Here is a 21476-nt window from a genome sequence, read left to right as displayed (position 1 = left end):
TCAATCTCTCATCCAGCAAACAGTGTTTCAGACAGTGGTGTGGGAGTGAGATGCTGATTCAATGCAGTCTAAAGTGAAGGGCTAGAGGTGCCAGGGGGTTCCCTTTGGGACGTTCCACTTTTGCCAAGTTCCTTCGATGCCCATATCGAGTTTGAGGTCTCGTTCGATACCTAGGTTGCGGGGCTTCTCGGTGTCGGTGGCGGGGTTGCCGAACTTGATGCTTTCGTACAATCCCAAGCTCAAATGGATGCCCGAGGGACCGGGGGTGAAGGATTGCAGTTGGGAGTGGCCCTGGATGAGCGCGAGGATGTTGCTCTTGATCACGTCGATCTGGCCGCTTGCGGCACGGACGGTCTTGCTGGCGCCCGAATCGGCCACATCTCCGAGCGCGAACATCCTGCCCGCAAGAGGCGCTGTAGTGGAGATCTGCATGGTCGGGTGGACGTTGATGAATCCATCGCTGGTGATTGCGTCGGGAGCGTATGATGCAAGCAGGTCCGAGCGGGGGGTTTGACCCGTGCACATGAGCACCAAATCCGCCCTGATCTTGTCGCCATTCTGCAGCTCCACATCGAACGTCTGGCCTTCGCTGAAGCTGGGGAATCCAGAGGACGGGACGACGACGCGGCTGCCGAGGTGGGTGTGGATACCGCGCTGGGCGAATCGGTCGGCTACAACCGCATGCAGGTCGGGATGAAACTTGTTCATCAGCTGCGTACGACTATGCAGCACCGTAACATTCTTGCTCCCGGGGTAGAGCTCCGCAATATCGCAAGCGACCTGCACACCGACCGCGCCGCCTCCGACAATGACGATGTTCTGCGCTGCCTTTACGGCGTCTTGATATTCGCGCAGTGTCTGTACTGCTTCCGCCTTCGCCTTTGCCGGCTCCGTCTGTTGCGATGGCAACGACCACGGTCTCCTGAGCTGCGTTCCCGTCGCAATAGCAAGATAATCGAACTCGATCGTATCCGCGCCCTCGTGGTTGCGGTCGAGCTTCAACACCCCCCGCTGCGGGTTGGTAGGATCTGCATGCACCGAAAGCGCCTTGGCATGAACGATGGCCGCATTGTGTGCTCCGTCAAGCGCATGCGTATAGGGCACCAGTGCCTTTTCCTCCCCACCGCGATGCAGCACTGCAAAGCGCGGGAACGTGAAGAGGTGGTGGAAGTGCGAGTTGGCTTCCACCACCACGATGCGATGCGAGGGGGGTAGCACGGGCAACAGCGCCTGTGCAAGTCGCATCCCCACGTACGACCCACCCACCACCGCAATCGTGCTCTGCTTGGCTGCGGCTCCAATGCTCATCGTGTCTTGTCGTCCAAAGAGGTGCCAGATGATGGGGAAAAGTACGACGCCAATCCAGCCCCACCGGCTTATATACATCTTTGGCAGCGTAGTTCGGCCCTCCGGCCGGCCAGAAGCGAGTATTTAGGGCTCAAGCGCCGTCCCCCGCGGAGAAGAGAAGGCAACCGGACATGAACGGCTCAAGTGGGGGTTGGCTATGCCGAACCAATCAGCGCTGCCCGCGTGCCGAAGGTTCGAATTGCGCAGTTCATTTTTATCAGATAAACCCACGCGGTCGGCTCCACCACCTCTCTCCCCGTTCGAACCTCGCTCGACGCTTCAACTACGCGGTCGGCGCATGCCGGAACTTCCTCAGACACGGAAACATGCACGATGCACAGCTACACATCGAGTCACGAGTCTGAGCATGCACGCATCGTCCGCGGATCTGATAAACGCCGCTCGCCCAGCCAGCGCCTCATGGCCAGCTCAGCACCGCAGCCTCATCTGCCCACGCGGGAAGATTGTTCTTCCGGGCCGAACCGAGCTCTCGCGTCGCGTCTCGACTCGGCCGGCTCAATACCCGTTTCCCGGCCGACCCTCCGTCTCGACTTCGACCCCTCACCCTTCCCCTTTCCTCATTCCCGCGCTAAGACGTGAATTGCTAAAACGACTGTGTTGCATGCATGTGTGAAGAAAGTATAGAATGGTGTGCTGCGGTATGAGTACCTCTACAGAAGTCTCCTGTGATCGCGCTTGGGCCTTGGTGGCGAGCTGGGCGGCGAAACAGGCGGCGAAACAGGCGGGGACAGCGGTGCACTGTCCATGTCATCGCTCCACCCTGCAGCATCACCCCGGGCCGGCGGCTCAGGCAGCGGTGTAGCGAGGTACTGGGATTGCGCCCACTCCCTGGCAATCCTCGATGCGGGCGTCTCGCTGCCCACGCTGTCGGGCAACCTCGCGTGCCGCTTGAGCACAGGCGATCCGCCGCGCGACACGGGCTTCCTATAGCTCGTGTCCCGCGGACTGATCGGTGCGGTATCGAGCGTGGTTTCCTGGTCGACGCTGCGCATCAGCTGTGGGTCGAACGACGGATACTCGCGCAACGTCGAGTCTGTCACGGTCTCGTGTCCCTCGACGGCGTCTACCGGCTGCGCCTCGCCCGTCCGCGTGAGCATGGGCAGCGAGTAGAGGCCAAACGACTCGGTGACGTCCTGCGGGATCGACATGGTCGCCTCCCTCTCCCTTCCCAGCCACACCCTCGCCGGCGGTCCCGGTGGCCTTAGCGCCGCCCCTTGCTGCCCCTGCGCCCTACCGCCACTGGGGCCCACCTCGATCTCGGGCGTATTGCCCACGGACATGGCCGATGCCAGCTGATCATCCGGCCGCATCACGAATCCACCTTGCCCTTCGCCCATGGCGAACTTCATCGACATGTCGTGCGCCATATGAGGTCGGGACCTCGACACCATGGAAGCCTCGATGTCGACGCTCTCGGGCACGGCGGGCAGCGTCCTAGTCTTGTCGTGCGCGCCCCTGCCCACGCCGCCCTGGGCCTCGCCCGACTCGAGCGTGCGCGACGCATTGCGGTGAAACCGCTTGCGCAGCGCACCGTCTCCGCCACTGCCCTGGCTCGCCTCGGGCTGCGGATTGTCAAAGTTGCGGAAAATTATCGAGCCGATGGTGAGCACGCCAAACACCGCCGACACCCACGCCGCCGTGGCGCCCGCAATGGCAATCGACTCGGCCACCGCCTCCGGGCCCTGCAGCGCATGCTCGTACTCCACCGCTGCGAGATAGATCGTCACGGCGCCAAAGAAGCACGCAGCCGAGATGATGCCGAGGTAGAGGATGAGCAGGTTGACCAAGCATCGCCGCAGGTACTTGTACCGCGACATGGGTCCGCCCGTGATCGACATGCGGCGCGCGCGCTTGTGTGTGCTGGTGCCCGGCTTGTGCGTGCTCGACGTGGCCGAGATGAGCCTGCGCAGCATCGACGGCGTGCGCGGCGACACGGGCGGCGTCGTCTCGGCCGCCGTGAGATTGCTCTCGCCATGCGCCTCGTCCGCCAAGCTCGCCACCTGCCCAAGCCTCGAGTTGAGCCCGGGCGTAAGTGCGCCATGCACCCGCGGCGGCTCCTGGCGTAGCATCGAGTCGATCCCCACCATCTCGTGGCTGCCCTTGAACGATGCCGTGACGCCGCTATGGCCCGTCGCCTCGCTTCCGCCGGACACGCCGCGGTCCTCGTAGATGTCCTCGAGCGCTGCGCCGCGCACACGCGAGTTGGCACCGGACGCATTCCACCCTGCGCTCCTGGGTGCGCTCGGTGCAGTGTGCGCATCGCCCGTCAAGACAGTCGCGTTCTTCTCCTCGTGCGCGAGCTGCACCTCGATCTTGCGCTGGTAGCTGACGAGGATGGCCTTCTGCTTGCGCACCTGTCGAAACAGCAGAAACACGAGCGTGCCGCCTGCAGGCACGTAGAAAAACAGGAACAACAGCGCCCAGAATGCCCAGAGCACATAGCTGATGTCCACAAAGTAGTACGAGCGCGTCCAGGTGTAAAAGATGTCGTACGCCTGTGCGCTCGTCGCCTGCACAGCCGTTGGTGCCACCAGCGCGCCCGGTGCCGTCGCCGCCACCAGCGCCTGCACGCGCGCATCCCACGCCTTGTACATGTTGAAGGCATCCACCATCTTGACGGACGAGATGCAGACGGGCGGGAGCAGCGAGACGATGAGCGCGACGGGCGTGCCCAAGCAGCTGAGGTTGACGATGAGCGGCCAAGGCAGGCGGCCCTTTGCGCTCGTCTTGTTCCTCGCTGCCGACGGCTTGTCGAGCGCACCGGGCGCCGTGTAGAAGCTCCCCCACCCGGTGAGGAAGGCGCCAATGTAGAGCGGGATCCAGATCAACGACCTAAAGGCGGGGAAAAACTTGACCCACACGGCCATCTCGTCGTGGAAAAGCTTCCAGACGACAAAGTTGAACGCGACGGTGAGCACGCCGTAAAGACCCTCGAGGAGGAGGAAGCAGTTGATGGCGTTGGGCACGATGTACGAGCCCTGGGCGCGGCGCTCGAGACGGAAGAGGTCGAGGCGCTTGTGATAGAGGCGGTGGAGGATGACGGGGATGCCGATGACGATGAGCAGACAGATGATTCCTGCAGTGATGGGGTTGGTGATCAGGAAGAACTTGTTGACGTCGAGGAAGAAGAGCTCGTGCACGAAGGCGCGCAGCTGTTCGATCGCCGCCTGCTGCTCGCTCGCATTGGTGGACGAGAGACCCGCGACGATGGCGGGCGGAAGGCCATCGGGTCGTGTAGGGCCGCGAAAGAGCTGCCTGGCTGTGGAGGACGTCCACACCATCGCGGCGACGGGTATTGTGAGCACGAGTCGCGATCAGCGCGCGACTTGAAGCAGTAGAAGTAAGAGACAGCCTAGAGCTTGGCCTCGTTGGTGAATTAGACGCGCATGTCACGGCGCGATTCGAGCTGTGGTGTCGTCAAAGAGCCATGTGCGAGATGATGGGCCGAGTCGGACGATGGTGGTCGGAACAATAAGCCTGGTGATGATGAAGTGAAACGATGCCGATCGAACGAGAGCGGCGCTCGTTATGAGAGGTTACGAGAAGCGGTCGAGAATAGAGATGGCAGCACAGAGAACAAGCAAGTGCTGACGATAACGATGGAGTTGACGCTGACGATGCAGATTGTGAAAGGTGCTAGCAAGGCCAAGACGGAAGCGGTCTGCCGAGCGAGCGGAGTGAGTGGTGTCGATGCGGAGCTGATGGTACAAGCCGTCGGCAGGATCGACGCGCTACAGCTAGCACTGATGGGAAGCGCAGAGGCCTGAGCTGTGCAATCACACTCTCTCTCGAAAGCGTTGTGCCGAAGGTGATGGATGTTTTAGGTTCAGGCACCGAAGATTCACAGCGTGGTACGCCCCGACGATTGGCGCAGGGTGTGTGTGGGGGGCGGCGTGGAGATGCAGAGGCGTGACTGGGGCGGGTATCGGAGTGAAGAGATGGGAAGCAACAAGAGCGCCGCAAGCGAAAGCGGTGAGCCTGGATGCGGACGGAAGCGGCGCCGACGCAGTAGACGCAGAGACAGCGGTGCAGAGGATCCAAACGGTGGTGAAGAGGACAGGGGCCAGCAAGACAGGTCCGTGTTAGTTGGTGAGGAGGAGCGAGCGAGCGAGYGAGCGGAGAGGACCGTGAGACGGCGACGGCGGCACGATAGAGCTCACGAGCTCACGAGCTCAGACAGCATGGAAGGATGGCCCAACTCAGACGCAGGCTCTGCATCTCTTTGGTCTCCGCAAGCGGCCAGCCGCACATCTCGCTCGCTGCTGCTGCGGCGAGAGACGATGCTGACGGTGCGGGGAAGAGGGAGCAAATCAGCTGCCCATGGGTCTGGAACCGGCTTCGGCGACAGCTGTGCAGAGGCAGCCGCATCAAGAGCCCACGGGTTCAAACGAAATTGAGCGGAAGCAAAATCGAGCGGAGTTGGAGAGCCTTGTGCATCGCCTCGGCGCGGCAACACTCGCCGTCCAAGGGCCCAGTGCGATCTTTCGGTCTCCGGGCGAGGGGCACGGGAAGCCCAGCTGAGCTCAGGACGCGCGAGGTCGAGGGCGAGAGCGGAGAATCAACGTATCGCATTGGGTGGATTTCAAGCTTGAATTCCATCGCGTCTGCCGCCATGCGTTGCCGACATGCGCTGCGCAGCCTGACATTTTTCGGCCAACATCTAGATCTTGCCCTACCCTTTGCTGCCACCTTCGACGACCAGTTACGACCATTCCAGCTACGCTTTCTAGCGGCTTTTCTTCATCCTCGCTCGGACCGCCGATGCAATTTCGTTCGGCCCCGCATCTTGCAGCGAGATGAAGTGACGGGGCGGCTGGGCCGTGTTGAGGAAAGTCGGGACCTCCGCTGCAAGTCTGAGACATGCTTTCCCACCGTCCGCAAAAACAAGATTTAATTAAAAAAAAAAATCCCATGAGGCGTGCAAGATGTGGATGGCGATGCAGCCTGGTTGCAAGCGAGCGCGCTTGCGGCTGTCAAGGCAGCCATCGGATGCAAACTGGAAGCTCAACCACTATTCGCAGCTGCGTCTCGTCGCACCGCACCAAGCTGCATCGAAAGCAAGATTGCGCTGGTACAAATCCATCTCGCAGGTCGCAGGTCGAACAAGTAGGGCGAGTGGCGATGCGTTGTCGGGTGTGGCTCATGCCGAAGGTTTCAGATGAGTGGGCCATGATTTTTTTTTTTTGGCCTGCTCGAATCGGCCAAGGATTTTCGGGCGCTTGGCGACGCGTCCGCAAGCCAGCATCGCCAGCCGCTTCCGGAATTGACGAGGCGAGACCGGCTTGGAGCTTCCCATGCTCGATTAGCGAGGCTCGTACAGACGGCTCGTTCAGCGGCTGTACCGTCCAGGTGTCAGATGTGCAAAGCGCAATCCTCATCTGCGAACAATAGCGCTTGGGGCTACGGATCAACCGACACTGCACAGGATGCCGTCACAGTCACTGCGTCGGAGGCCTTCCGAGACCAATTCTTTAGGCGCTTGGCGGTCTGTGCTGCGCCCGAGTGAGGTGAGCATTGGCCCCGATGCTTCTTCCGATGCACTCAGATCCCATCGAAGACGCTAGTCCCTTAGCGGGCTTTTTCGCCGTGCGCTTAGACTGGTTCGCAAATCTCACTCGACATCTCGAACCTGTCAAACAGCACACGGCGCAAACAAGCGTCGATCATTGCAGACAGCGTTCACCGCAGCACAAAGAGCCAATTCCTGCTCGCCCTAACCTTTTGACTGCAGCCCCTTCGATGGTTGTTTGGTGGGGAGACTCGAGCAAGTGTACAAAGTGTGGCGCTCCCATTTCGGGGCTCAGGCCTCGCATAAAGTGCTTTCCATGATCTCAATGTCACTTCTCAAATGCACATGTTGAAGATGCTGTTCGCATCGCTAACGATGCCATCGTTTAGCAGGACTGACGAGCCGACTACAATGTACGACTAGCCGATATGGCCATGCGTTGCAGCACGATCGAGCTTTAAGCCGGACCATCCTTGAGCGTCTTTGGTTGCTGGCTATTCCCGCGTCATGGCTTACCGTCTTCAAAGAGTTTATAATGCACGTCCAGATGATGGGTCAACTGCGTCATGGCAGATCTGAACGATGGAGTCGGCACTTCGAGCGCTAGGCGTGCTCGACGCCACATCCCGCATCAACTGCTACATCTCCGACCAGCAGCTACATCCACCTTCGGACTTGCACGATTTGCACTGCGACTGCGATCAATGCGAGCGCGAACAAGGTACGTACCCAACCCACACAAGTACAGAAGAATGATACTGACAGGGTCGAGTGATAGTGCTTGCAAATCGACGCGCACGACGTTCCCATCCCAGGAAGCCAGATAAGGATGAGGGGACGAATGGTAGGTGGAGGAGAAGGGCGGTGGATGAAAATGCTAGGAGGGGCGAGGGCAAGATCGGTAGAGCCGCCCAAATGCGTACCGGAAGAATCACTCTCCCCCCACCAACAACGACCATGGCCGAGCGATATCCAAGCCCCCAGTCCGAACAGGCAGACGAGACAGATCCCAGTCAGGCAGCACCGGAGTGCAGTGAGAATCGTGGGGAAGAAGGAAGGGAGACAACGCCGGGGTGGGTGGGTGACTTTTATAGCCGCAATCCCGCTGCTCTCGCCAATGGCTGGCTCGCTCTCCATCATCGTCGTCTCATGACCTCACCGATGGATAGGGGTGAGCCTACGCCAGTCGAGATTGTGGCAAGCGCCGTCGTGCGAGCATCCCGCACACAGCTGCTTGGTCTCACTCCCCACTTGCATACCCCTCGCGTGCGTCGCTGATTGTATCCACAACACCACAACATCACAACACGAATGTCTATGAGGTCTATTCAAGTGTACAGGTAGTTCAGACGAGCTTCTCCTCCTCCTTGGGCTCGTCGGTAGACCAGCCAAGGAAGCGGTACAGGCCATCCCGAACTTCGGGCTTGCATCCCATGGCGAGCAGCATGACGGCCGGCAGATGGATCAGGCTCACCCAGAAGCACCAGCGTGCCGCCTTGACCGTGCCGTCCGTGTAGAACTTCCAGGCCGCATGAGCCATGAGCAGATTAAGCGGGGTGCTGAGCACTGCAAATGCCACCGGGGCCACAATGCCACTAAGCGGCATCATGACCGTGCAGATGGGCAGCAGCGCTACGGCGTACCTGAGCGAAACGCGGCGGTTGAGCGCTGGATCCGTAACGGCCATCATCCGGTACCCGCCGCGCGCGTATTCGGCACGAAGCGTGTGGGCGAGCGAGTTAAAGTGCGGAAACTGCCAGGCGAAGAGCAATGCGGCGAGCGACCAGCCACCGAGATCAGCGGCGTGGTGCAGTGTGCCTGTGCACGCTGCCCAGCCCATCAGCGGCGGCAGGGCTCCGACTACCGCCCCGACCCATGTGTTGGCAATCGACATGCGCTTCATGGGTGTATACGTGAACGAGTACAGCACCACATTCGCTGCGCCCAGCGCAGCCGTGAGCGGGTTCACGGCGAGGGCGAGCAGGCCCACGCCGCTGCTGGCCGATGCGGCCGCGAACGAGAACGCGTGCAGAGGGGTGACGGCGCGCGACGGGAGCGGACGTCCGCGCGTGCGGGGCATCTGCGCATCGTAAGGCGCCTCCACCAGCTGGTTGAGCGCATTCGCCGCCGCAGAACACAGAGTCATACCCGCCGTGAGCGCAAGCAGCGTCGCCACGGGCGATGCAACGGCAACGGTGAGCGAGGCCGGGCACAAGGCGTAGCCAGCCATCCCCGTCAGCACCACGAGGAACGTGAGGCGCGACTTGGACAGCTGCTTGTACAGCTTGGGCAGCGTGCGTGTCGAGACGGGCGGCACGGGTCGGTACGATGCGAAGGACGTCGAGGGCTCGCGCGACCGTAGCCCGCCCAGCGAACGCAGGTCCACCACCGTTGGGTCGTCAGACAGCGGCGCGAACGAGCTCACGTCCACCTCCTCGGTCGCAGCGTCGGTCGATCCCGTGCCAGCAGCTGCGTGCGCCGCAACGGACGCAGCCGAGCTCGTACTGAACGATCGCGCTGCACTGAGCCATGGCTTGGCAGGGGCGGCAGCGGAATGCATCGATCGGCGCGTGCCTGGAACCAGCGGCGCGCGGCCGTGCAGCTTGGTGCGCAGCGTGCGGTAGGTGCTCCAGATGGCGTCGCCGTCGACGTAGCAGCCTTTGAGCCAGCGCTTGACCTCGCCCTGCTTGCTCTCGTCCCACTCGAATCCTTTGCGCGAATGCAGCACGCGCCTATTGTCAAAGATGACGCACTCGCCCTCCTCCATCTGCTTCTCGTACCGAAACTCCTCGGCGAGCGTCAGGTCCGAGAACCGCTTGAGCGCACGGTAGAACGTCTGCCTCTGCTCAGCCGTCTTGAGATGCTCCGTCGGATGCAGCGGCAGCGGAGACTGGAACGGCGGCGAGTAGTTGACCGCACTCAGACGCGGCATCGTCGTCCCCTGCAGCGGCGGGCCCGCGTGGCCCTCGGTGTCGTGCGCCAGCTCAAATGTCGGATGCGTGTACCGGTAGTGCCTGCCGTCGTTGACGTAGTGGAATCCAACGGGCACCTTGGTGAGCACCTCCCACAGCTCGCGCTCCTCGTCCCACATGCGCTCAGCCACCTTGAAGCTGTCGACAAAGATGCTCGCGCCGCCGCGGACCTTGTTGCGCAGCATGTGCAGGAACTGGAAGCGCGGCGGGTTCTGGAAGTAGAGCAAGTCCATGTGCAGGCCCAGGTCGAGGTTGGTGTACGCAATGTTGCGCGCGTCCGCCTTGGACTGCACGTCCCACAGCAGGCCGTAGAAGGTGTTGCGCAGCTCGCCCATGGTGAGCGCCAGATCGCGCAGACGCGCCGAACTCTCGCCCTCCTCGGTCGCAGTCTTGTCGGTCGGAAGACGCGTGACAAACGCAAAGCCGTCGCGGAGAACCGCCTCGGTGAGCGCATAGAGCGCCTCGGTGCGCTGGACCGACGTGTCCTCGGGGCGGATCGCATCCCAGGGAATCCGAGCTGGTCGAGCAACACTGCCCTCCTCCAAAGCAGACGGTGACAGGGAGGCACCTTGCGCCCAAGGCACAGACCTGAAGTGCGTCAGATCCTTTGCTGCCCACGATTCGGGCACCGACATGATGTCCATGTGCGTGTCGGCGTAGAAGGTGTCGATGGCATGGCGGAGCAAGAAGGAGATCGGCACTTCGGATACGTGTGGCGCGTCGGCCTTCTTGACCTCGCCAAACGCAGCTGTGAAGGCATTAACGACGGCGTGCTCCTTGGCAAACGTCAGTCGAAGCACGGGCTCATCCGCTGCGGACGACAATGTTGGAGGGTGGCTGGCATCGAGCAGGGGCACGCCAAGGGGGACGTCGCTGGTGTGGAAGAGCTTCTGGCGGTTGCTGGGATGTACGGATTGCGGGGCCTGGCACGCATCGCGCAGCCAGATGTGATCGAATTGGAAGGGCTGCAGACCCAGCTGCTTCGACTCGATCGAGATGCTGTCCGATTGCAGCTTGATGACGACGTCCGAGTCCGGAACGCGCAGCTCCTTAGCCTGTTCTTTAGCAGCGCTCGCTGTAGAGCTGAACCATCGCTGTCCAGGAAGGTGGCTGGCGGAAGCAAGCGGCTGCGCACCCGTCTTGCGACCAAGCTTTGTGGAGGTGAAGAGCCCTGCTGTGGCGACAGCGGGGATTGCAGTTGAGAAGTGGCGACGCAATTGGTGCATGGCGCGACGCCCGGCAGCGGCCGATCGGGAGCTGGGCTTGAGAAGCATGACGGGCAGGGCGTAGAGGATGCGACCCTCTGTTGCCCATCCGAGCGATGCCGGTGCTCCGGCGTTGGTGGATGCGGGTGGATGACCTGCGGTGATGAGCTCCTTGCTCGCGGCGGCCTTGGCAGCTTCATCGTCCCTTGTGAGGTAGTCGGCGATAGCGAGGTTGGCGGCAACGATGGCGGCGATACCAAAGACGAGGAAAAGACTGCGTCGCGTGGCATCCCACTTTACGTTCTGCTCGATCTCGGTCTTGAGGTCCGAGAGGCTGATGGTGAAGCGGTTGTTGAGGTCCTGGATCTCTTGCTCGAGGTTGTTCTGTTCCTCTTTGGATTCGGCCTTGCGGTTGTTCATGTCGACCTGGATGTCGTGCTTGAGACGCTCGACGTCCTCCTTCATCTTTTGCTCGAGCGCATCCACCTCGCGCTGGAGGAGCGTGGTGATGCTTCGCAGACCTGCGGCGTCGTTCCTGCCTCGAACCTGGACTTCGGTGCGGATCTCGGAGAGCGCCGCCTTGAAGAGGTACGCTTGGTTCTCGACGTCGCTCTTGTTGAGACAGGCGTTGGCGAGCTGGCGGCCGCGTGTGGTGATGAGGTGTCGCACGCCCTGCATGATGGCCTCTGCTGGATCGTGACGGCGAGCGATCTGGAGCTGGAGACCGCCGGCATCTGCATCGGGCTGTGTCTGCTTGGACTTGGCCGACTTTGGATTGGGTGGGAGGCGCTGCGCTTTGAGTGCGGTGGAGAGCCAACCGCCGGCTTCGAGACGCTTGACGAAGCCGTGGGTGTCAAAGGGCATCTGAAGGCTCTGAAGCGACTGCGAGGAAGCGTGGCGATGGAAGCGGTTGTCGAACTCGACGTCGCCAGCATGCTCTACGCCCTGCTGTGAGGCTTGAGGTGCGCCGGCCGTGTCGAAGGCAGAAGCCGAAGAGCTTGCTGCGCTGGAATCCGAGGAGGTGGAGCCAGAAGTTGATGTGGTGGCGGTGGCGGAGGGAGCGGGTGCAGCTTCGTCCATTTGAGGGGTTGTGAAGGAAGGGTAGAGATTGGCGGTGGGGTTGGGAGGAGGGGTGAGACCCGAGTAGACCCTCTTGTTCTGTTCTTGGGCGTGGTAGAAGCGCTGCTTGAGCAGGTCTTCATGAGTGGGCGGACCGGTGGCATTCGTGGTGGAGGCCGATGCAGCCTGCGCTTGCAAAGATGATGCTGCCTCTTGCTGCTGCGAGTCTGAAGCGGACTGCTCTGTCGCTGAGCTCGCTCTGGTCGAGCTTGCCATGTTTGGAGCAGATGCATCTGCGGGCTTGGCGGCAAGCTTGACGTCGTCAACCTCGAGCACAGTCTCGGGTTGTGGTGTTCGAGACGAGCTTTCGGTGTTGTCTTGAGTGCTGGGCTGGTTGCTTCTTTTGTCGGTCACTCGGACACCTGGGGTGGGGGCTGCCTCGGCGTCGGCAGCATCTCGGGCGCGGGAAGAAGCTTTGGCCTTCGAGCTGGTGGGTGCACCTGAGGACGTTGAGGCCGAAAAATTGAGCGCGTGGACAGGGTTGAGCTGAGCTGATCGACGCGGATGGTAGAGGAGGTGACGAGGCGGCGAAGGGCGTTGGAGGGCATTTGAAACGCGAGCGGAGGCGGGCGCCGCATGCCTGGCGAGCGACGCGGCTGCCTTGGAGCCAGCAGCTGACCAGCTCATGGCGATGGCGCGTGATCGATGGCGAAGGGTCTAGCTGTGAGGTTCCGATGGGACTAGGACCAGGGGACTGAGGGTGTTGGTGCAAAGGGGCTTGCGTTGGACGAGTCAAGGGTTCATCGTTGCCTCAAGGCCGCGAGCCTAAATCCGGATGTTGAACGCAGTCGCTCCAAGCGCGAGGATGAGCCTCTGTCACTCTTCTCCTTTTGTAGAGGTGCAGGCGGGGCTGCGGCACGGATACGGTGTCGGTTGTGGGTGTGGGAGAGCGAGTGCGAGTGAAGGGGAGGAGCGTGTGAGAGAGTCGGGCCAAGGCTTGGGCCGGCGCTTTCGTCTTCGCAACCCTGTCCACAATCCGATCCGAGCCCAGCCGCGGCGAGGCAGATTTTTTGAGCAAAATAAAAAGTGTTGGCTTGGCGGTCTGACAGCTGTAAGCTTCGAAAATCGGTCCAGCCTTGTCGCTTCGCTGTGCATGTGACGGAGATGCGTGACTGCTCGAGCCCGCAGGTGTTGGTCTCGGCGGGCGAAGTCTGATTCTGTGCACTCGCTCTAAAATCACAGACTCGGAGCACATCCTCACAAAGTTGGCTCGGCTGATCCGTGAGCGATGCGCCTTGTAGACAAGCTCAGGCTGTGGTGACAAACGTCGATCATGGAGTCGGGCCGCACCTGTGCAGATCGGGGCAGAGATCGAGGTGTGGGTGGGCACAAAGCGGTGAGTGCTGTGCGGTGCTGTGCTGTGCTGTGAGGCGCACGCATGCATGCATGGAGCGCAAATCCGCGTCGCCGAATTCCCACTGCAGGACGAGGAGGAGGAGCAGCGCGAAGGTGGGTCCGTGGCCCGCTTCTAGCATGCTGGATTGTGAGTGCTCCTTTGACACCTCGAACTCAAGCTTCGTCAGGCAGCCCTCTGCATCGTGTTTCCCTTTCACGACCATCCAGCATCTCCACTACGCAGCACGTTCATCCTCACACACACAATATGTCGCACCCTCAAGACCCTACCATCGCCGACGAAGAGCTCGCCACCACGGGTACGTCCTATCCCCTCCACTCCACATGCGCGAAGCATCCTTCTGACATCTAGGCTCTTTGGTCCTGTTCTGCTTTGCACATCGTAGCCACCGCCGGGTACAAGGTGGGAGAGAAGAAGTCGCTCGCCGAATACTCGCAGCTCGACGCCGAAGACGAGTCGCTGGCTAGGTGGAAGGCGAGCTTGGGCATCGGCGCCTCCACTGGCGCTGTCGACCCAAATGCGCCCAAGGTGAGTCTTGGACAACCATCTAAGCTCAGGACTCGCACTGAGATTCAAGCTGCTGACTCTCCTCTTCCGAATGGACAGCTCTCGCTGCACGCGCTCTCGCTCGTCTCGTCGAGCGCACCGGGTGGCAGCGTGTCGATCAACCTGCAACAGTCCAAGGAGCAGCTGGCGCAGTTCAAGCAGAACCCGCTCAACGTTAAGGAGGGCGTCGAGTACAGCGTCAAGATCCGCTTCAGCGTAGGCAGCGACATCCTCTCGGGCCTCAAGTATGTACAGGTGGTCAAGCGCGCCGGAATCAAGGGTGGGTATCTTGCTCTCGCAACCGAGCGACTGTGAACTCTTGCACTGACGTCTTCCACTTTTCCATCACAGTCGACAAGATGGAGGAGATGATTGGCTCGTACGGCCCGCGCGCCGAGCCCTACGAGAAGACGTTTGCGTCCAGCGAGGCACCCAGCGGCATGATGGCGCGAGGCAACTACAGCGTGCGCAGCCGCGTGGTCGACGACGACAACAACGTCTTTGCCGACTGGGAGTGGGCATTCAAGGTGAGTGGCAACCACACATTCAAGTCTTTCCTGATCACTTTCTGACCCTTCGATTGCATCTGTCGCACTTGCCTCTTGTCCACCTCAGATTGCCAAGGAATGGTAAGGCGTGGCTTTGATGGGCTCGACTGCCGCTGCTTTTGTATCTTTGCTTCCTCCCACCTTTCCCATTTACCCCGCCATGGCCGTTGTCTCACACAAGCAAGCGATTGCTAGTATCATTGTACTGTCGACCGTCTGGGCCGTCTGCGTGTGGTTGAAAGCTGCATTGAGTCTTGTCATTGGTGGTCTAGCCGAGAAAGTTGAACACGAAGAAGTGAAGCACCACCGATCCGAACAAAAAGTCGCCGAAAGCTCTGTAGCGGTGCAAAACAAAGTCAGCAACGAGCGCGAGATGGTGCACCATAAAGAAGGCAAAGGTGGAGCGTACCTTTCTGGTGTGACCTTGGGGAAGGTCTTTCCGTTTTCTGGATTTGCCTGGATGCGAAGCGATGCTGCGAGTACGAATTGGCCGACCGTTGATGCAAATCTACAGGAACCACAATGCGAATGTCAGCACCATCTTTGCTCTAAGCCCTGGGAGGGGGGACTGGGACTTACCCTGCGATGAACGAGTTGAAGGGAAAATTGGTGATGAGTGCGCAGTAGGCGAATTGGATGATTCCAGACAGCATCAGGAACACCAGAAAGGCATCGATCAGCTTGAGACGTTTTGGTGTGTTGTCCACGTAGGAGTTGTATAGTGTCGAGAGAGGCGACGAGCTGGACGAGCTCGACGCTGCCGCACCAGATGGGCGTGGTCGAGAGGATGCCTGTGTGGCTCCGGTTTTGGAAGATTTCGGCGGCATTGTAGGCAGTAGCGGTAGATGCGAGTGGTGTTGGTAACAGAGCAAAGACGAGATGCAGGCGCACGCCCAAGAAGGGTCTCCGAAGCCGGAGGCGTGCAGGCTCAATGTGGCCCAAACGTGGCGAGCCGCCCAGCGCCTTCTTCCTCCAGCGTGGCCAGTCTTCCAAAATTTCGCAAATTTGTTAGACCGAGCTTTTGTCGGCCGTGAGCCTTTTTCGCGGCGGCGGGAGAGACTGCGAAAAAATTTTGGGCGGTTGCGCTGAGTGCTGCTGGGCTGCCGATGGATGGAAGGAAGAACTGGTGATGCCGCACGGGCTGCGCCGCCACTCTTTTTGGCAGCGAGGTCGGGATCGCCTGTTGCAGCCGCACATTTCGCACGCAGCTGCGCCAAAATTCCAACCGCCCACCTTCACTCAGCCAACTCGGTGGAGCAGCAGCAGCAGCAGCCACTCACTCTCGAGGCGGTTCCTTTTTCGATTGCTCGGCATCACCTTGGATCTGCATCGCCCTTGCATCTCCATCACACCACTCGCATACCGACCGACATCCACTTCTTTGCACTCGTGAATCGCGAACCACGACGAACCGGTCGACGTCTTCTTCCTTCCTAAACGCGGCGCTCATCGCGAATCACGGACGGTCCATCTCTCGAGTGTCTCAGCCGCGTCCATCGCATCTTTCCTCCTCAGCGTCTTAGGAAGCACTCTCCGAAATGAACCCCAACGCTCCTAGCTTCGGCTTCAACCCCAACGCCTCGGGCTTCGTGCCCGGCCAGCCTCAGCAGGGTGGCCAGCAGCAACAGCAGGGCGGCTACTACCAGCAGGGCTTCAGCCAGCAGGGCCAGCAGCAGGGTTTCACCGGCGGCTACCCCAACCAGCAGTACCAGCAGTACCAGCAATACCAGCAGCAGCCCTACGGTGCCGGCTACGCCCAGCAGGGCTTCAACCAGCAGGGCTTCAACAACCAGTACGCCCAGCAGGGTTTCGGCGGCCTCCCCGCCCGCCCTGCCGCTTCCGGCTCCTACCAGCCTCCCGCCGCTCGCTCCACACCTCCCGCTGCCGCCGGCGCTGCTGATGCTGCGCCGCGCAAGCCCGTCAGCATCTCCATCGGCGGTGGCGCCAAGCCCGCGCCTGCTGCCGCTGATAAGTCGGACGCGCCTCGCAAGCCCGTCAGCATCTCCATCGGTGGCGGCGCCAAGCCCGCTGCTGCGCCGGCTGCGGCTGCTGCAGCTGACAAGGCAGAGGCACCTCGCAAGCCTGTGAGCATCTCCATCGGCGGCGCGGCCAAGAAGCCCGAGGCGGACAACGCGCCTGCACCTGCCGCAGACACTGCCAAGCCCGCAGCGCAGCCCGCTGCGCAACCCGCCGCCGTCGCTGCGGTCAAGGCGACCGAAGCGCCTGCGCCCGCATCCAGCAACGCATCGGCGCCCTCGTCGCGCGCCGAGTCGCCCGCCCCGGCCGCCAAGTCCGAGGCCAAGGTGGCGTCGCTCTCGGGCAAGGTGGCCACCGAGCGTGCGGCCAACGACGCCGACCAGATTCTCGCCGAGGCAACCAAGGTGACCGACGAGGAGACGCTCAAGGACCTCTTTGGCGACAAGAGCGACGAGCTCAAGTCGCATCTCAACATCGTCTTCATCGGCCACGTCGACGCGGGCAAGTCGACCATGGGCGGCAACCTGCTCTACCTCACCGGCATGGTCGACAAGCGCACGCTCGAAAAGTACGAGCGCGAGGCCAAGGAGGCGGGCCGAGAGTCGTGGTACCTCTCCTGGGCGCTCGACTCGACGCAGCAGGAGCGCGAGAAGGGCAAGACCGTCGAGGTCGGCCGCGCCTACTTTGAGACGGGCAAGCGTCGCTACACCATCCTCGATGCGCCCGGACACAAGTCGTTTGTGCCGCACATGATCAGCGGTGCGGCGCAGGCCGACGTCGCCGTGCTCGTCATCTCGGCGCGCAAGGGCGAGTTCGAGACGGGCTTCGAGCGCGGCGGACAGACGCGCGAGCACGCCGTGCTCGTCAAGACCGCCGGCGTGCAGCGCCTCATCGTCGTCGTCAACAAGATGGACGAGGCTACGGTGCAGTGGGAGCAGTCGCGCTACGACGAGATCCAGTCCAAGCTCACGCCCTTCCTGCGCTCCGCCGGCTTCAACCCCAAGACCGACATCACCTACATCCCCGTCTCGGCGTTTGCGGGTCACAACCTCAAGGAGCGCGTGCCCAAGGACGTGTGCAGCTGGTACAGCGGGCCGTCGCTGCTCGAGTACCTCGACAACCTCGCGCTGGGCGACCGCAAGATCTCGGCGCCGCTCAAGATGCCCATCTCGGAAAAGTACAACGACATGGGCACCGTCGTCGTCGGCAAGCTCGAGGCGGGCAAGATCAAGAAGGGCGACACGCTGCTGCTCATGCCCAACAAGACGTCCGTCGAGGTGGTGGCCATCTTCAACGAGCAGGAGGAGGAGGTGCCGGCGGCGATCTCGGGCGACAATGTGCGCGTCAAGCTCAAGGGTGTCGACCACGAAGACGTGAGCGTGGGCTTCGTGCTTTCGCATCCGACGCACCCCGTGCACGTGGCTACGCACTTTGAGGCGCAGCTCGCGATTCTCGAGCACCGCAACATCATCTGTGCCGGCTACAGCGCCGTGGTCCACTGCCACACCGTCTCGCAGGAGGCCAACCTGGCGGCGCTGCTGCACTACTACGACAAGAAGACGGGCAAGAAGAGTCGCCGTGGTCCGCAGTTTGCCAAGAAGGGCATGAAGATCATTGCGCTCGTCGAGCTCGCCGCGCCCATCTGCGTCGAGAGGTTCAAGGACTATCCGCAGCTCGGACGATTCACGCTGCGAGACGAAGGGCGCACCGTGGCGATTGGAAAGGTGACCAAGCTCATCACCAACCCGGACGAGCTGCCGGATGTGGCCAAGCTCAGCGTCACCGAAGCCGCCTCGGCCGCGGCAACCAACTAAGCGACGGTCTAACGGTCAACTCGCAAAACGTTGGGGAGACGCCGATTTAAAGTTTGTCTTGTTTGTAGATAAGTCGAAAAAGTAAGCCCATGCATCCAGGGCTTCTCATAGTCTTGTTTGAGATTAGGATAAGATGGTGCGTAGCATGTGTCGGTCAGGTGGGGAGGGAGGGGGGGGACGGGCTTCCGTCGGCTTGGCGGTGCGGGGTTTGGGCAAGAAGACACTGGGTGATGTCACACAAGCATGCGGACGGCGTTTGGTAGTGTAGGCGAAGCGAATTCTCCACGTGCGTGCACAGTCGTGCAAAAAAGACAGGCCTGAGGTCTACGAGGCTGTAGAGGTAGGGGCGGATTTGAAGATGTTCCTGCATCGAGTGTGGTTTGGTTGGTGCAAAGCCATCGGGGGCCCAAAAATAGGACGGCGGATGCGATTCTTTTGGCGAAGCCGACAGTGTTGGGCGGAGCTTGGATTCGGCGGCGGCCGCTAAAAAAGAAATCCGCACGTTGGTCAGCGCGATCGAAGCCAGCATGCCCTCAACGCAGCCAGCAAGCCTTCTCGTGTCAATCAGCCTTGCGTGTCTTTCGCCCGAACCACAGAGCCGTATCAGAACCCAGCTCAAATTTGAAAGTCGCTGTGGGTCGAGCAGTCATAGGATCGCGAAGGGGGAAGAGTTGGTGTTCGTCTCGGGAAGAGGATTAGCTTTCGGAAGCCCAGATGTGAAACCTGCAGCGAAGCGGCCATGATTCAGGGCACACTGGTACCAACCATTCGCCCATGTCGAACCCAACGCCTGCCATTGGGCGTGCTTTACCCGATGCCCTACCCAGACTGCCTTGCGGACCAGGCATAAGTTGGTGTGGAGCGAAAAGGGGGGAAAAGTGGGGGGAATGGTCGCATGGCAGGACAATGAACTCGTTGGTGCTCAACCGATCCCCGCAGCCAGTGGTTCGCGTTCCTCGATTGGCCCACATTCATGCGAGTGCTCGCTTGCTCGGCGTCCGAATGGCGTGCCCTTGATACCGTCGATGCCCACTTGCACCCCTTTAGACCGGCATCATTTCGGCTCGCCCTCACCCAATCGTACAAGTATAGTCCTTACGATCGCTATGGCTGCCGTTCCAAACAACCACGCAACGGCGACTCTAAAATAGCATTATCACTATCCTTTGCGCAATTCTCGCCCTCATCCCCAACCCCTTTGTGCGACCGATCTGGGCGACAAGTACTGAGGGAGCTTGCTACATTGGGGTCGCGGATTGGAATGGCGGTTGTACCGCTGAGCCGACGGAAGAGGTTCGGTGTGGTGTTTGGCACTCCGATACCTTTTGGCCGTGCTGACGGTTTTGCACCGGTGAACTAGGTCGCATCGAATCTCGATGCTTCTCCGCACGCTCACCCGCCAGTCCGTCCCGGTGCGTGCTGCCAGATCTCGGCGCGGCCTTGCGCGGATCACACCGCTCTTCGGGTATCCGCAAGAACGCTCCTCGGGAGACAACCAAGCTAATGCGTAGAGTCATCACGCAGCATGAGCACTTTCTCCGCGTGCGCTTGGTGCATCCCCTCCCCCTCGTGTGTGGCCTCGTGCCGTGCCCTCGTGGCCGACATCCCTCCTCCCACAGCGAGACAGTCGCATCCCAGTGTACAGCTACAGTGGTCCTCTTTCGAACCAAAGCCTTAGGAGATATATCTTTGATGTGCTTCTTGAATGCCTCTTGTGACGGGACACCTTTTGTTTCTTCACCATCATCCCGAACACGAACATCGTGTGCCGAGCTGCGAATCGTTTCTCATACCCGCAGGACGATCGCGAGCAACGCCAGCCTCTCCCACCACCACCACCCATCGCACCAATCACCACCGGAATCCGCCTAGCAAATATGAGTGCCGTGACGATGCACAATGTAGCATGGCCGGCTGTTGCGCCCGCGTCGATGCACTATCCGCCCAGCACCTACCGCGCAGTACCTGTCTACCCGCCTGAGCTGGGGTACGATGCAGCACAGCGCGGCTACGACGCGTATACGGCCCGCGACGACATCCGTCCGCACATGGACGAGTCGTTTGTCAAGAAGCGCACTCGCCAACGCGTGTATCCGAGCGAAGAAGCCAAGCAGGCTGCCAAGATGCTCCAAAAGGCCCGTCGGCGCGAACAGAACCGAAACGCTCAACGAAGACTACGTGACCGCAAGGAAGAACACATCTTCAAGGTAAGCCCCCCCCCCCCCCCCCCTCTCTTCCTCCCAGCTTCGGTTAAATGGGGTGCTGACTTTGACTTTTCGCACAGCTGGAGGCGGAAGTGGCGCAGTTGAGGAGGCAGGGCGAACAGCAACGTGCCGAGATGCAGGGGTTGGAAGAGATGATCCGTCGACTCATGGAGCAGCGTTCTGAACTGCGTCACCGACTCGAAGCCCTCGGAGGCGCACCGCCGGGTGAGGCCGACTGGTCACTGGGAGGCGAAAAGTCGGTGAGACTCGCTCCTCTCCTGTCGCTGCCACCGTTGGGCGCAGGTGGGCAGGCTTCACCATCAGGCAGGGCGTCGCGCAGGGAAACGCTGGCTGGCAACGCTCTCGGGCTTGAATACGAGATGCCCAGTCAGTCGACATCCTGGAGTGCCTCGCCGAGTTTAGGTGATCGGGAGAGACCTGCTGTGTCACCGGTCCAGTCGAGCGCGTCGTCGGCATCCGTATCGACGCCGCGCTCGCCATCCTCGCTCGGGGTGTCGGAACCTCGCTCGCGCACGACGAGCTTCCATGCAACCGGACTGCGCAAGTCGCAACCGAACTTCGACTTGCCGTTGCCGAGACTCAAGATGGATGCATCCAACCCGCTCCTGCCACCGGCGCTTATGCCGTTGCCCCCAGTCACCGCGCCCTGGCCACACCAGTGAGAGCCCACGGCTTTCCAGCTCGGCCATTATACCCCCAACACCCCCTGGCTGCATCAGCAGCCCATCTGTATTACTAGACTGTCTTCCCCTTGGCTTGAGAAAAATCTCGGCGGCCAACGTCTCCATTCACGCCAAGACGCACCGCTCCTTTCCCTCATCTTTGCGTGCAGGTGT

General features: G+C 61.1%; 8 protein-coding genes across 8 annotated transcripts; 4 read left to right on the top strand and 4 right to left on the bottom strand.

The window, feature by feature from the left end:
- Positions 1 to 81: 81 nt before the first annotated feature.
- On the bottom strand, positions 82 to 1386 carry PAN0_015c5092 (oxidoreductase; the record flags this gene model as incomplete). Its single annotated transcript, XM_014799402.1, has 1 exon — positions 82 to 1386. The coding sequence occupies one exon, from the start codon at positions 1384 to 1386 to the stop codon at positions 82 to 84; it is 1305 nt and encodes a 434-aa protein (XP_014654888.1).
- A 632-nt stretch (positions 1387 to 2018) lies between these two features.
- On the bottom strand, positions 2019 to 4649 carry PAN0_015c5091 (uncharacterized protein; the record flags this gene model as incomplete). Its single annotated transcript, XM_014799401.1, has 1 exon — positions 2019 to 4649. The coding sequence occupies one exon, from the start codon at positions 4647 to 4649 to the stop codon at positions 2019 to 2021; it is 2631 nt and encodes an 876-aa protein (XP_014654887.1).
- A 2810-nt stretch (positions 4650 to 7459) lies between these two features.
- Positions 7460 to 8155, top strand: PAN0_015d5090 (uncharacterized protein; the record flags this gene model as incomplete). The annotated part of the gene is made up of 2 exons (XM_014799400.1): positions 7460 to 7598; positions 7701 to 8155. 2 exons carry the CDS (start codon positions 7460 to 7462, stop codon positions 8153 to 8155), a joined length of 594 nt encoding a protein of 197 aa, XP_014654886.1.
- Positions 8156 to 8222: 67 nt separating this feature from the next.
- PAN0_015c5089 (gamma-butyrobetaine hydroxylase) lies at positions 8223 to 12800 on the bottom strand (the record flags this gene model as incomplete). The annotated part of the gene is made up of 1 exon (XM_014799399.1): positions 8223 to 12800. One exon carries the CDS (start codon positions 12798 to 12800, stop codon positions 8223 to 8225), a length of 4578 nt encoding a protein of 1525 aa, XP_014654885.1.
- Positions 12801 to 13776: 976 nt separating this feature from the next.
- PAN0_015d5088 (E set domain-containing protein) lies at positions 13777 to 14709 on the top strand (the record flags this gene model as incomplete). The annotated part of the gene is made up of 5 exons (XM_014799398.1): positions 13777 to 13828; positions 13916 to 14058; positions 14137 to 14356; positions 14428 to 14603; positions 14692 to 14709. The coding sequence occupies 5 exons, from the start codon at positions 13777 to 13779 to the stop codon at positions 14707 to 14709; spliced, it is 609 nt and encodes a 202-aa protein (XP_014654884.1).
- Positions 14710 to 14892: 183 nt separating this feature from the next.
- On the bottom strand, positions 14893 to 15451 carry PAN0_015c5087 (defender against death DAD protein; the record flags this gene model as incomplete). The annotated part of the gene is made up of 3 exons (XM_014799397.1): positions 14893 to 14959; positions 15034 to 15132; positions 15204 to 15451. The coding sequence occupies 3 exons, from the start codon at positions 15449 to 15451 to the stop codon at positions 14893 to 14895; spliced, it is 414 nt and encodes a 137-aa protein (XP_014654883.1).
- A 711-nt stretch (positions 15452 to 16162) lies between these two features.
- On the top strand, positions 16163 to 18415 carry PAN0_015d5086 (eukaryotic polypeptide chain release factor 3; the record flags this gene model as incomplete). The annotated part of the gene is made up of 1 exon (XM_014799396.1): positions 16163 to 18415. One exon carries the CDS (start codon positions 16163 to 16165, stop codon positions 18413 to 18415), a length of 2253 nt encoding a protein of 750 aa, XP_014654882.1.
- Positions 18416 to 20292: 1877 nt separating this feature from the next.
- Positions 20293 to 21302, top strand: PAN0_015d5085 (uncharacterized protein; the record flags this gene model as incomplete). Its single annotated transcript, XM_014799395.1, has 2 exons — positions 20293 to 20622; positions 20700 to 21302. 2 exons carry the CDS (start codon positions 20293 to 20295, stop codon positions 21300 to 21302), a joined length of 933 nt encoding a protein of 310 aa, XP_014654881.1.
- Between the last annotated feature and the right edge of the window lie 174 nt (positions 21303 to 21476).

This window comes from Moesziomyces antarcticus (assembly GCF_000747765.1).
Source record: "Moesziomyces antarcticus DNA, scaffold: scaffold_v10015, strain JCM 10317, whole genome shotgun sequence".
NCBI lineage: Eukaryota > Fungi > Basidiomycota > Ustilaginomycetes > Ustilaginales > Ustilaginaceae > Moesziomyces > Moesziomyces antarcticus.
Note: the sequence above shows the minus strand (reverse complement) of the source record. Positions and strands in the feature narration are given on the sequence as shown.